The sequence below is a fragment of the Pelophylax lessonae genome (assembly GCF_965119305.1).
Source record: "Pelophylax lessonae genome assembly, chromosome: 1".
Lineage (NCBI taxonomy): Eukaryota > Metazoa > Chordata > Amphibia > Anura > Ranidae > Pelophylax > Pelophylax lessonae.
Window position 1 is genome coordinate 492,935,229 of NC_138768.1, and position 13,215 is coordinate 492,948,443.

The 13,215-nt window shown below is 50.2% G+C and overlaps 1 protein-coding gene across 1 annotated transcript in view; it reads left to right on the forward strand.

The window, feature by feature from the left end:
• CHAF1A (chromatin assembly factor 1 subunit A) overlaps nucleotides 1-13,215 on the forward strand; it is a gene marked incomplete at its 3' end in the record, with an annotated part of 442,221 nt that overhangs the window by 332,613 nt on the left and 96,393 nt on the right. The window contains exon 10 of the mRNA XM_082246912.1: nucleotides 11,066-11,173. Within this exon, the coding sequence (XP_082103038.1) occupies nucleotides 11,066-11,173 (108 nt within the window). The remainder of the gene's footprint in view (nucleotides 1-11,065; nucleotides 11,174-13,215) is intronic.

Consider the following 13,215-nt stretch of genomic DNA (forward strand, 5'->3'; position numbering starts at 1 on the left):
AAAGGGTTTCTCTTACGTCCTCTGACGGTCGCCACCCACTCATTTAGTCTTCTCCAATGGGTATTGACCTCTTATCCATAGGAGCAAGCTAGGCATAAGACTTGTTAAAAACAAAGTAATTTACATAGACACACCTATGGGGGCTGTTCCACTGGTCCAATACCCCCCTGCTATCAGCCATCCCAACTCAGTTTGTTTTCTGCCTAGTTAGGAGTAAGATAGGCTTCCCTGTGCTGGGGCTACGGTCTCAGCCTTTCTTCTGTTTTATGATTTTATTTTCTGCAAATGTTTTTTCTTTGCACTACTAGCTGTTTATTTGTCAGCGTTTAGTTAGTCGGCTCTTCGGAAGACAACGGCGTTTGCGGAGCTTGGAGTCGCACTGGTCGTCCTGGTGCTCCTGGACAGAGGGCCTTATGGAATCCCAGCCCGCCATCGAGCGTTTAGCAGGCTATGCGTACGTGCTGGCCTCGCAAACGACCTATTCCTGTCCTCAGGGAGAAAGCCCACGAGGTGGCCACCTCGCTCGGCCGTCTCAACCGCGGCTCTGCGCGTTGCTAGCGTCCTGCGTTTTTGGCTGACGGCACCCCCACCGCCTGGGGTGGGAGGCTTCCCGTCGATGAGAGGCGCCGACGCCATCGGGTACGGTAAGTACATTCTGTGTTGGGCCTCTGGGGATGGCAGTCTGCTGTGTCTGTGGTATCCCCTCATGTCTGTGCGTTTGGGGGCTTAATTTACTCCCGGTCCCTGCGGGGGTTCTACCGCGTCTAGGACACTGTGGGGGGTTGTGGGGGTCCCTACCCTGTGTGACACTGTTTGTGGGGTGTTTGGTGCAGACATGTGCAGCGGCTGCTGCGGGGTTAAAAACCGCGGGTCCGCCATTTTAGGTGTGGGCAGCTGCTTGGCTTCACTGTGGGCACTTCTGCAGCTATGTATGTAGTGTGTTTTGGCACCTTCGGGCGCCATCTTGTGTGTGGCAATGTATTCTGCGGTGCACATGACGGCGGCCATGTTCCCGGAGCCTCCTATTACTTTCTCTGGGCAGCCATTTTCCCTTAGCCTGAGTCCTGTTCAGCCTAATGCGGTGACATCACTTCATTTTTCATGCAGAGGAGATTGTCAGGCAAGCGTGGTAACACTTGTGGGGGTCTGTTTTTGCTGTTTTGTGGGGAATATCTCTGGCTATCAGCTTTATTCCTTCCTGCGGGGTCTATCAGTATAGTCCTTCAAAGCGGTGTACTGCGGTGGGATCGCAGTGCGATTTAAAGGACCAGCACCATAAAACTTTTTTCTTCATGGAGTCCCAGGACAGCAAATTTCCCCCAGCTGTGGTGGATGATTCAGGCTCCTCTGAATCTTCTGCACTGACTGCTGCACTTGCGACTTTAGCGTTCAAAATGGATCTTTTGATGGCTGAACGGGATTCTAGGAAAAGGCCTACGTTTGCTCATTCTTCTTATTCTGAGTCTGATATGGTTGCCGTAGATAGTGTTTCCCTTGAAGGGTGTAATTCCTCCCAGTCTGAGGGGGAGGCGGAGGACGAGGAGGGGGATGATTCCCCCCTGGAATGGCCGAGGAACGCGCTGCTATGTCTGCGCTGATTACTGCTGTGAAAGATACTCTACATTTAGAGGATGAGCCAAATCCTCCGGGCAAGCGGTCCTCTTTTGGTACCCGCAGATCCCGAAAGGCGGCGCAGGTGTTAACTTGCCCTGCTGAGTTTCACGAGACAGTGAATGAACAATGGCGCAATTTGAAGCTAAATTTTGTGGTGCCAAAACTGTTTCACCTCTGTTACCCCTTTGCGTCTCCGGCGGATTCGCGCTGGTCTGTGGCTCCTAAAGTGGATCACACTGTGTCCAGATTGAACAAGGCCACTGTGTTTCGGGACCCTACGGATAGGAGGCTGGAATCCCTTGCCCGCCTTGCCTATATGGTGGCGGTTTCCATGCTGTAACCTATTTTTGCCTTTGTCATGGTGTCTCGGGCTGTGGCTGATTGGACCAAGGTGCTCAGGCGCACCCTCGTGGCTGACTCTGCCCCTCCTGCTACTCTGGAGATGGTGGACCAGATTCATCAGGCGGTTATGTATTTGTGTGACGCGGCCCTGGATGAGGCCCGTTGGCGGCGCGTTTGTCTGGTGTCGCGGTATTTATCCGTCGCCTGATTTGGCTGAAGAGCTGGTCGGCTGACCAGACTTCCAGAAAAACATCCCTTATGCCGGGATTTGTCTTTTTGGGGATTCCCTGGATGAATTGGTTAAAGTCAATGGGGGCAAGAGTACTCTGCTACCCCAGAATCCTAAGGGTAGATTCTTCCCCGGCAAGCGGGGCCCTTCCTTTAAACCGAACCAGGGGTCCTTTCGTGCCTTCAAAACGCAAGAAAAGGGAAATCCCTTCAAGGGCCAAGGTGGCCACAGGAAGCCCTGGGCGGGGAAGCCAAAAACTGCCCGGGCTGGATCGGCGGCCCTGTCCGCCACTGCCTGAAGGGGCACCCTCACCCATTCCAGGGGTGGTGGGACATCTGCACGGTTTTCTGGAAGCTTGGCTTGCTCGGATTCCGGACAGGTGGGTTCAGGAAATTATTCGATCAGGATACAAGATCGAATTCCTTTCGCGACCAGCGGACAGATTCTTGCCCTCAAATCTTCATTTGACCCCAGATCGGTTGCAAGATCTTCATCGGGCGGTTCAGGATCTTCTCGCCCAGGGGGTGATCATCCCGGTGCCACATCGGGACAGATTTTGGGGGTTCTACTCGAATCTGTTCACTGTGCCCAGAAAGGAGGGCAAGGTGCGTCCAAATTCTGGACTTGAAAGCTCTGAACCACTTCTGCACGTTCAGAAATTACGCATGGCATCGCTCCGCTCGGTGGTGGCCTCTTTGAGCCCAGGAGATTTCCTGGCCTCGATCGACCTCAAGGATGCGTATTTGCACATCCCCATATTTGAGGGTCATCAGATGTACCTCCGATTCGCAATCGCGGAGGAACACTATCAGTTTGTGGCGTTACCGTTTGGTCTCGCTTCAGCTCAAAGGGTGTTTACCAAAGTGTTGGCTCCTGTTTTTGCCATGTTACGGGCACAGGGCATTGCGATCTGGACGATCTCCTGTTAAGGTCGAGCGCCAGTCAAAACCTGCTACGCGATCTGTCCACTACGGTTCAGACGCTTCAGGAGTTTGGGTGGACCATCAACGCTCAGAAGTCGACTCTGACTCATTCGGTTCGGCTCCCTTATTTGGGGATGGTCCTGGACTCCGCCCAAGTGAAGGTTTTTTTGCCGGAGGACAAGCTCCGGACCCTGCAGGACGAGGTCAGGTCCCTCAGGCGATACCGTTTGCGCAGTTTTCACACGCGGTCTCTCCAAGCGGAGATACTGGCCAGATGGGACAGGCTCCCTCAGTCCTTGGAATTTGAGTCGCCAAACCGGAGTGGATCTTCTGTGGTGGCTCCAGTCTCGGAGCGGAGGGGGAAGTCCTTCCTGCCGTTGCTGTGGACGATGATTACCACGGATGCCAGCCTGTCGGGCTGGGGTGGCGTTCTGGGCACCCTGTCTGCCCAGGGCACTTGGTCAGTGGAGGAATCCTCCCTGCTGATAAACATCTTGGAATTAAGAGCAATCAGGCTGTGCCTGCTCCATTGGTCGGATCGTCTTCGGGGCCGCCCTGTTCGGGTGCAGACGAACAATGCCACTGCGGTGGCTTACATCAATCATCAAGGGGGCACCAGGAGTGCCCGGGCGGCCCAAGAAGTGACCAGCATTTTGTCTTGTGCCGAGACACATGTCCCGGCGATTTTCAGCAGTTCACATTCCGGGTGTGGAGAATTAACAGGCCGATTATCTGAGCCGCCAGACCCTGGACCAGGGGGAATGGTCCTTGCACCCGGAGGTGTTTCAAATGCTGTGTGCGAAATGGGGATCCCCAGATGTGGATCTGTTCGCGTCCCGGCTAAACAACAAGGTGGGAAGGTTCGTGGCAAGTACGCGCGATCCCCTGGCGGACTCCTCGGATGCGCTGGTGGTGCCTTGGCACCAGTATCGTCTGATATATGCCTTTCCTCCGATTCAGTTGTTGTCCAGGTTCCTTCACAGGTTGGTCTCGGAACCGAAGTTGGTGATTCTGGTGGCCCCGGACTGGCCGCGCCGGTCCTGGTACGCGGACATCATTCAACTGGCCGTCGAGCCTCCATGGCTTCCGGTACGAGACAATCTACTTTCTCAGGGACCGATATTCCATCCTGCTTTACAGTCGCGCTGGCTTTAACGGCATGGCTGTTGAAAGCCAGGTCCTGAGAGACAGGGGTCTCTCATCGGAGGTCATCCCTACTCTGCTCAAGGCTAGGAAGGCCTCGTCTGGTAAGATCTATTACCGTACCTGGAAGGCTTATTTTGCCTGGTGTGAATCCAGGGGCGTCTCTCCTCGCTCCTTCTCAGTGGCGAGGGTGTTAGCCTTCCTGCAAACTGGTGTGGACCAGCGCCTGGCGCTGACCACAATTAAGGGCCAGTTATCTGCACTGGCTGTCCTTTTCCAACGTCCCTTTGCGTCGAAATCGTTGATTCGCACCTTTGTTCACATCCCGTTCACACCGGGGCGACCTGTCAGGCGACCTGGTCGCCTGACAGGTCGCCGTAGGTCGCCTGCCATAGAGAAGCTGTGGACCCGTTCTAATAGGAGCGACAAAAGTCACTCCGACTTAGAAAAAGGGTCCGGAGCTTCTTTGGGGCGACCTGGAGCGACCTGCATTGACTTCAATGTTATGAAGTCCGTGCCGGCCGCTCCGAGGTTGCGGTGCGAGCTGCGCGCCGCGACCTGTGAGGTCTCCCCGGCAAGTCGGATCGCCCCAGTGTGAACGGGGTCTTAAGGTGTGCGTCATCTGGCCCCTCCTCGGAGGGCACCCTTACCTCCTTGGGACTTGAACATGGTTCTGTCCGTTTTGCAACGTCCTCCCTTTGAAAACATCAGGGAAATTTCTTTGTCTCTGCTGTCGCAAAAGGTTGCCTTTCTAGTGGCGATCACCTCTGCGCGCAGTGTGTCGGAATTGGTGGCCTTGACCTGCCGCTCCCCTTACCTGGTGGTACATGGGGACAAGGTGGTCTTGCGACCTAACCAGTCCTTCCTTCCTAAGGTGGTTTCTGATTTTCACCTTAATGAGGACATTGTTTTGCCTTCGCTCTTTGCGAACCCTAAGCATCCTGAGGAGTTTGCTTTACATTCCTTGGATGTCGTCCGGGTGATCAGGGTCTACCTGTCGTCCACTGAATCCTTAAGGAAGTCAGATTCTCTTTTTGTCCTTCCTGAGGGACCTCGGAAGGGTATGGCCGCGTCTGCGGCAACCATTTCTAAATGGATCAGACAGACAAATGTACATGCCTATAAGCTTAAGGACCGGGCTCCGCCCTTCCCTGTCAAGGCACACTCTACCAGAGCGGTGAGTGCGTCCTGGGCCTTCCGGCATCAGGCTTCGGTGGCCCAGGTGTGCAAGGCTGCGACTTGGTCGTCAGTGCACACTTTTTCCAAATTTTGTAAACTTGATGTTCTGGCATCAACTGATGCCTCCTTTGGCCGCAAAGTTCTCTGTGCAGCAGTGCCTTAAGTGGACCCTGGTTTTGCGGGTCCCTGGCTTTTGGGGTTGCTTTTCCCTTTTTTTTTTTTTTTGCTTTCCTGAGTTGTGCTCCAGTTGAGCCCTTTTTTTGTTGCCCAGAGGATGTACCTTTCTGTTCGAGTAAGGTTCCTTTCACTGACTTGGGTGCTGCGTTGCCTTTGTGACGGTTACGTTTCCCACCCCTCATGTCTACACTGCTTTGGGACATCCCATTGGTGAAGACTGAATGAGTGGGCGGCGACTGTCAGAGGACGTAAGATTGAATTTTTGTAAAATCTTACCGTAAAATTCCTTTCTCTGAGTCCTCTAACAGTCGCTGCCCCCACCCCTCTATTGGGGTTCTTTGGACTTTAACTGCTTGCTACCAAACTGAGTTGGGATGGCTGATAGGGGGTATTGGACCAGTGGAACAGCCCCCATAGGTGTGTCTATGTAAATGACTTTGTTTTTAACAAGTCTTATGCCTAGCTTGCTCCTATGGATAAGAGGTCAATACCCATTGGAGAAGACTGAATGAGTGGGTGGCGACAATCAGGACTCAGAGAAAGGAATTTCATGGTAAGATTTTACAAAAATTCTGTTTTTTTGGCTCTACAGCTCCCTCCTAGAATGGGGGAATTTCGATAAGGTATTACTAAAAGAAAAACTATGGATCTTTAGGCTAAATACCCTTACCCCTAGAAGGCTAAATACGGAGATGAGTTTAAAAGTATTCGAACCTGTAGGGCCCCCTTTTTTGCCCCCCCCCCCTCTCTTTTCATTGTCCCCATTTTCTCGCTTTTAAGATGACCTGGGTATAATATTTAGATTGCCTCTATCCTGCCAATACTGTCGTATTTCCTCTGTATAAATTAGCAGAGTCCTCTACTGTGTGTTTTTCCTTCTGAAGCGTAATAGGCTTTAGGGTCTCTTCCCGGGGTTAATTACTCTGAATTATCCTTTTATCTTCTCCATAGATGCCTTTGTCTTGACTGTAGATTAATTCTGGATGAGTATGATGAGAAATGTAAATTGGAAAATATATTATCACTATGTATTATGATTGAAGTTTAATCTCCATCTCTTCAGCCTTGTGAACAGTTTTTGACCTTCACCACAAGATAACGCTATATGGCGTTGTAATCCTCTTCAATTAGAATTAGGTGTGAATGTCACTGACTACAAAAGGAGGTAAACATTGGTAGTCCTGACCAAGCATACTTGCTGTATGCGAAACACATTGACTTAATCAGCGCGGAGGGACCTGCCTGTGACCTTGCATTCCACATCACAGCTCTCTGAACTTCCGGCTTTGACTTCCGGACGCTGGCTTATTGCAGCTACCACAACATGCGGACTCCACTACTTGACTACGGGCTGGCTCGCTATCCTGTTAAAGGGGAGTGATTAGCCATGTAATCCTGGACTTGGTGGACTTTATGTGACTGAATGGGGCTTTATTCAGAAGAACAGATTGGTTGGACTTGGAAGACGGGTGAGTCACCCCTTGAGATCAGTAACTAAATCTACTGGCACCCTGATTCCCCACGCTGTCTTAATGAACTGTAAATATCTACAGATGCATCCGTCCACGAGTATCCGCTTGGCTGAATATTAATACATATACTGGGACATTTCCACCTACTCTCAAAGATTATGCTCTTCTTGAAATTGGTGGCTGGACTGATTAAATTGTGAACCTTTGAAGTTATTTATCCTCTCCCTAGGGCCTTCTTTGCCGACATGGCCATGACCCTATTATTGGGAACCAGTATCCAATAACCAGTTCTGTTGAAAGAGCCATTATCCAGATGCCAGATTTTGTTCTGAGCTGAAGATTGGATGTGATCTTTAGTTATGCTCTATACCTACGTCAGTGTTAAGTCCATCATCTGAATGTGCAGAGAAGCTATTTTGGACTATTTTTTATTTCACTGACTCAAGTATCTGGTCTTGCATACTTTGAGAGATTTTGAACGGAATGCATGTGTGTACGCTTGGGGCCCATTTCATGTGCTTGTCTTGACCAGTTTTATTTTGTTTCACTGGGTGTCTGGGTGTTTTTTACCTTTTGATATTTTCAGTAATTTACCTTTCTGCCAGTGCTTTCAATAAATTGTGCAATTCTATACCGTTGTTGGGCCTCTGTTACAACTTCTTTCTAGGGTACCCCTCTTGTGAGGGATTCCCCCCCCCCCTCATTTTTATTTTTTGGCAATATCCCAGTTGTAGAGGTACCCGGTCCTATTGGATATTGCGGTAATTGCTTTACCAGTACTAACATTCCCCACATCTTTGGGTTTGAATGGAAGAAGGACCCCACAATTTTTTATGCTTAGACTGTTTGGGGCTACCTGGGGCTGGGACCTTGTGTGCAGGCCACATGGTGCCGGGGGGTGCGCCGTTCGAGGTGGTCGATCGGTCGGTTCCTCCAGGGCTTGCTGCTGCAGGATGGTGTAGGAGGGCCGGCGGGAGGTCTCCCTGTGGGCCTTGTTGCTGTGCTGGCCCGCCATTTTCTTGTAGCTTAATTTGCTATTATGACGCAGGCCATCTTGGTACATTATTTTCGGCCATGCCATTTTGCATGGCGGGGATTCTTGTTGAGAATTTAGGTGGGAGTGCTTGGAGACCTTCTCTGGGGGGTGGAGCCCCTTTCTTCACCCTGGGCAGTTTCCATTGGTCATTCCCTTATGGGAGAGCTTGCTTGTGACACGTGCAGTCCTGGAAATGCATATTGGGACAGTTAGTTCTGGGGGTCCCTCTCCCTCTGGGGTTTTTCAGGGCTTACCTTACCTTGGGGGGGCGCAGTAGCATAGTGGGACCGTTTTTTTTTTTTTTTTTTTTTTTTAAAGGGGGGGGTAATTTTTGTCAATTTTTTTTTGCAAATTTTGCTGGCGGGTCCTTCTGGTTTAGTATGGACCCTGCAGACCATGTCCCCACCTGACCCCCTCACGGAGGCCGCAGGGCCTTTCCGGATCTCCACTGTCCATCACATTTTTGGCGGTTCTGGAAGCAATTGGGTCCCGGGTGGAGGTGTCTTTGAGAGCGAGGTGCGCTAAAAAGGTTCTCCACCTACCCTTGCCTCATCTGATGTCTCAGATTCTGAGTCCGACTCAGCCGCCGCATGATACCGGCGCTGGTGGATGCACCGGTTTTTTCGATGCGTGACTCCCTGCAATTTGGAGGACGCAGCTGCGCCTGGGGCACAGGTTGCATCTCACACTCACATGCCATCCGGAGCAGCTTAATTTGCTAGCATGCTCATATAGAATGGGACCATCTGAGACGTTCCCCTGGGGTGTCTAAGCGGCTGCTAGACGTTACCCTTTTGAAGACCCCTCTTGTATTTTGTGGGGTCTCATAAGTGGACCCTTGGCCGGCATCCCCTTGCGGGATCCCAGTCGTGGTCTTCCTTGATGAGTTTCGGGGGTGAGCTTAGTATGTAGCGACCTTACTGGATCTGCGCCCAGTGCTCTGATGGTGAGGAGAATTGCTCTTCTTCTGCAGCCGCGCAAGAAACAGCGCTGGTGGATGCACTGATCGTATTGGTGCAGTCAACATTAAAAATGGAGGATGCTGCTGAGTCAGAGGCGCCGGTCCCTTTTGGCACCTGCAGCTCCCCAAAAGCGGCTAAGGTATTCCCTTTTCCTGCCTACATTGACAAAATTGTTGCGAGTCAGTGACCTTAACACACTATGTTGGTGCCTAAGTGTTTCGCAAGGTGGTATCCCTTTGAAGAGTCCCTATTAAAGTGGACAGTCCCACCTGTGGTGGTTTCTCAGGTTTTCAGGCTGAATACATTCACTCTTAATTCCAGTGGAGGAATCAAGGGTTTTTAAAGACTCTCTCTTGACAGGAGAGCTGAGACTTTAGTTCGTCACAAGTTTACTGTGGCCAGTTCAGTCCTTAGGCCAGTGTTCACCATAGAATTGATGTCCCAGACTTTAATGGAGTGGGCAAAGCTTTTGCGCTAGGATCTGGAGGGGGAACAGCTTCACCCTGCGGAGTTGGTGGACCAGCTGCTCCAGGGGTTGCAGTTTTGTCTGATGCCTCTCTGGATGCGGCTCCTTAAGTTTGTAGGCTGTCCGTGACAGCAGTGGTCCTTCAGGGCATGATATGGCTGAAAAACTGGTCTGCAGAGGCCTTATTTTTTCTCCTTTTTGTAGAGAATTGCCTGTTTGTTTGGATCTTCCCTGGATGATATTAAGGGTCTTAGAAGGGGTAAGAGTACTCTTCTTCCACAGGCTGGCAAGGGCAACGAGTCTCGTCGCAGACATGGGCCCTTTTTTTCTTTGCTCATATGCAGCATTTTCGTCCATGAGGATCTCAAGACAAAGGCTCGAAGACTGTTAGGATCTCCTCCGGAGGTACCAAGAGGACCTGGTCTTGTAAGCCGAGAGCGGGTTTTTCCAGACCTGCGGACAAGCCCCCTTTTACCTGAACGGGCGCCCTCACCCGTGTATGAGGAGGTGGACGTCTTTGCTTCTTCCGGACCCATGTATCTCCCTGATTCAAGACCGGTGGGTCCACAAGCTGATTCGGTCCTGCTACAAAATTGAGTTTTGGTCTTATCCTTCAATGAGGTTCTTACCTTCCAACCTGCTTTTGTCCCCAGACCGCCTGCGGGGTCTCTTTGGGGCGGTGCAACACTTTCTATTACAAGGGGTGATTGTTCTGGTTCCAAAATCGGAATGTTTTCATTGTTTCTTGTCAATCCGGTTTACATTTCCCAGGAAGAAAGGCAAGATACGTCCAATCCTGGACCTCAAGGCTTTAAACCACTTTGTTCAGGTACAGAAGTTCTGAATGGAGTTTATTCGTACAGTATCAGTACAGTACAGTACAGTATGTGTCATCCCCACATCAAAGGACACTTGCCTTCATATTCCAATATGTCATTTATTGGCCTTTCCACCACTTTGTGGTGGGCGAGGAGCGTTATCAATTCATGGCATTATCCTTTTTATAAAATGGAAATGGGACTTGGGGAAATTTGACTCGTCGTAAAATCCATTTCTCTGATGTTAATTGACGGACACAGCACCCACCCCTCTGTGGAGTTGTAATACTTCTGGCACTGCTTGTAACAAAACGGATTACGTATAGCAGAGAGGAGGCGTATATCTCCTGGGACTGTCCATAGGTGTAGTAGTCTTTTTTTTTTTTTTTTTTTTTTTTTGTGCCCGTGTCCTACTCCTGTAGGGGGAAGTATAACACACGGGCCAAGCCATATAGCTGCCACAGCTGATTTATAATTTTGAAACCTCTACCATTAGACTCACTCAACACAGGGGCAGAGGAGCAAACCATGTTTTTCTTCAGAATAACAAAAGGTAGGAATCTGCAACAAAGTTTGTTAAAATCCCTGGAATGTACATAGATCACGCAGAGTGGAATGTTTTTTTCTTAACAAAAGTGGAGTTACACTTAACGTAATTGTGCTAGATTCATTTTTGGTAAGATTTCTGTGTTTGCATTTTTCAGGATGACGATGATGAAGATCCCAAGGAAGAGGATGAGGATGATGATGATGATGGATTCTTTGTTCCACATGGTTACTTGTCAGAGGATGAAGGGGGTGTATCTGATGAGGTTAAGCTTTAACTTTATTTTAGCTTTTTGTCCCTTTGACTTTATTTTAATATACAATTCACTTTCATGTGCTTTGAGGGACACAGCTATTCATATTTGTTACTGACATATGGATTATATTGCCACCTGTTTATGATTATACACTAAGCACAAAGTGCATAAGGTTTTGCCCCCAAGGATCCTGACACCACTTCAAAACATCCTGTTAATTTTCATGGCACCCTGACTGTCATTAGGTAGCAGGATGAAATCCTTGGACCCATTGTCAGACCCTATGCTGGTGCAGTGTGTCCTGGGTTTCTCTTGGTGCATGGCAATGGCCAGCCTCACATGGCAAGAGTATGCAGCCAGTTCCTGGAGAATGAAGGAATTAATAACACTGAATGGCCCCCACACTTGCCTGACCTAAATCCAAGAGAACACCTCTGGGACATTATGTTTTGGAATAAACAAAAGAAAATATAAAATAACCGCGCTAAGCCCCGGTTCACACTTGTGCGTGTGCAGGGTTCGCATGTAATGTCGGAGCGCACTGCTCCGACATTACATGCGATCGGCTGTGCGGTGCGAGTTTAGCCATACAGTTTGTATGGCTAAATTCGCACCGCAGCCGCACCAAACACGCACAGGGACCCTTTTTGGCAGCCGCATCAGGATCGGATCGTACAGCGGTTCACACTTGTGCGATCCAATCCTGTGCGAACTGCACGATCGCACTGCGATATGCGATCAAACTGGGGGTGTCGTTAACAGTACATTGACACCCCCAGCGTATCGCATATGGCAGTGTGAACTGCCGGGGGTGCGCGTGCGATGCGTGAACAGGCTGCGGATTCGCAGCCTTCCCGCATCGCATAAATGTGAACCGAGGCTAAAGCTAAAAAAGGAGAGCAGCAGTTTTACAGTGGGACAACACCAAGCACAAATATAGATAGAAAAAAAGCTGCGCTTATAAGAACCAATTGTCAATGATATTGTGCAATCCACCAGTCTCAATGTTATTACCGTATATACTCGAGTATAAGCCGACCCGAGTATAAGCCGAGGCCCCTACTTTTACCACAAAAAGATGGGAAAAATGATTGCCATGATATAAGCCTAGGGTGAGAATGCAGGGCGGCGGGCATGGTACAGGAGAATGCAGGGTGGCAGGCGCATGGTACAGGAGAATGCAGGGTGTCTGGCATGGTACAGGAGAATGCAGGGTGTCTGGCATGGTATAGGAGAATGCAGGGTGACTGGCATGGTATAGGAGAATGCAGGGTGACTGGCATGGTACAGGAGAATGCAGGGTGACTGGCATGGTACAGGAGAATGCAGGGTGGCTGGCATGGTACAGGAAAATGCAGGGTGGCTGGCATGGTACAGGAGAATGCGGGGTGACTGGCATGGTACAGGAGGATGCGGGGTGACTGGCATGGTACAAGAGGATGCGGGGTGACTGGCATGGTACAAGAGGATGCGGGATTGTGGGCATACTACAGGAGATGCAGTGCTGGTGGGCATGGTACAGGTGGACCATGCCCGCAGCACTGCATCCCTTGTAGTATGCCCGCGGCCCTGCATAATGGCAGGTAGTGCAGCGGTTTCACTTACCTGTTCCAGAGGCGCCTTCATTTTAAAAATGGCGCCGACACGTCATTGCGCACGCGCCGCCGCCGCTCGTATACGTTCGGCTATTCCCGGCTTGTCCCGAGCGGTGGCGGCGCGTGCGCGGTGACATGTATGCACCGGGCGGCGCCATTTTTAAAGCTTAAGCACGTTGTAGCGGCCAGGGACTTTTTTTTTTTTCCTTGACTCAGGTATAAGCCGAGGGGGACGTTTTCAGCAAAAAAAAAATGTGCTGAAAAACTCGGCTTATACTCGAGTATATACGGTATGAATAACAGAAAATTGCATAAAGCACATAAATGCCTATAGTGCATCAAATAATCAGTGATAATGCCAAGCCTACTTATTAAATAACATGGCTTCTTGTTGTGACCACTAGAAATCACAAAAGCTGGTTAAATATATATAAATAAATGAGTAAAATAGTCCAT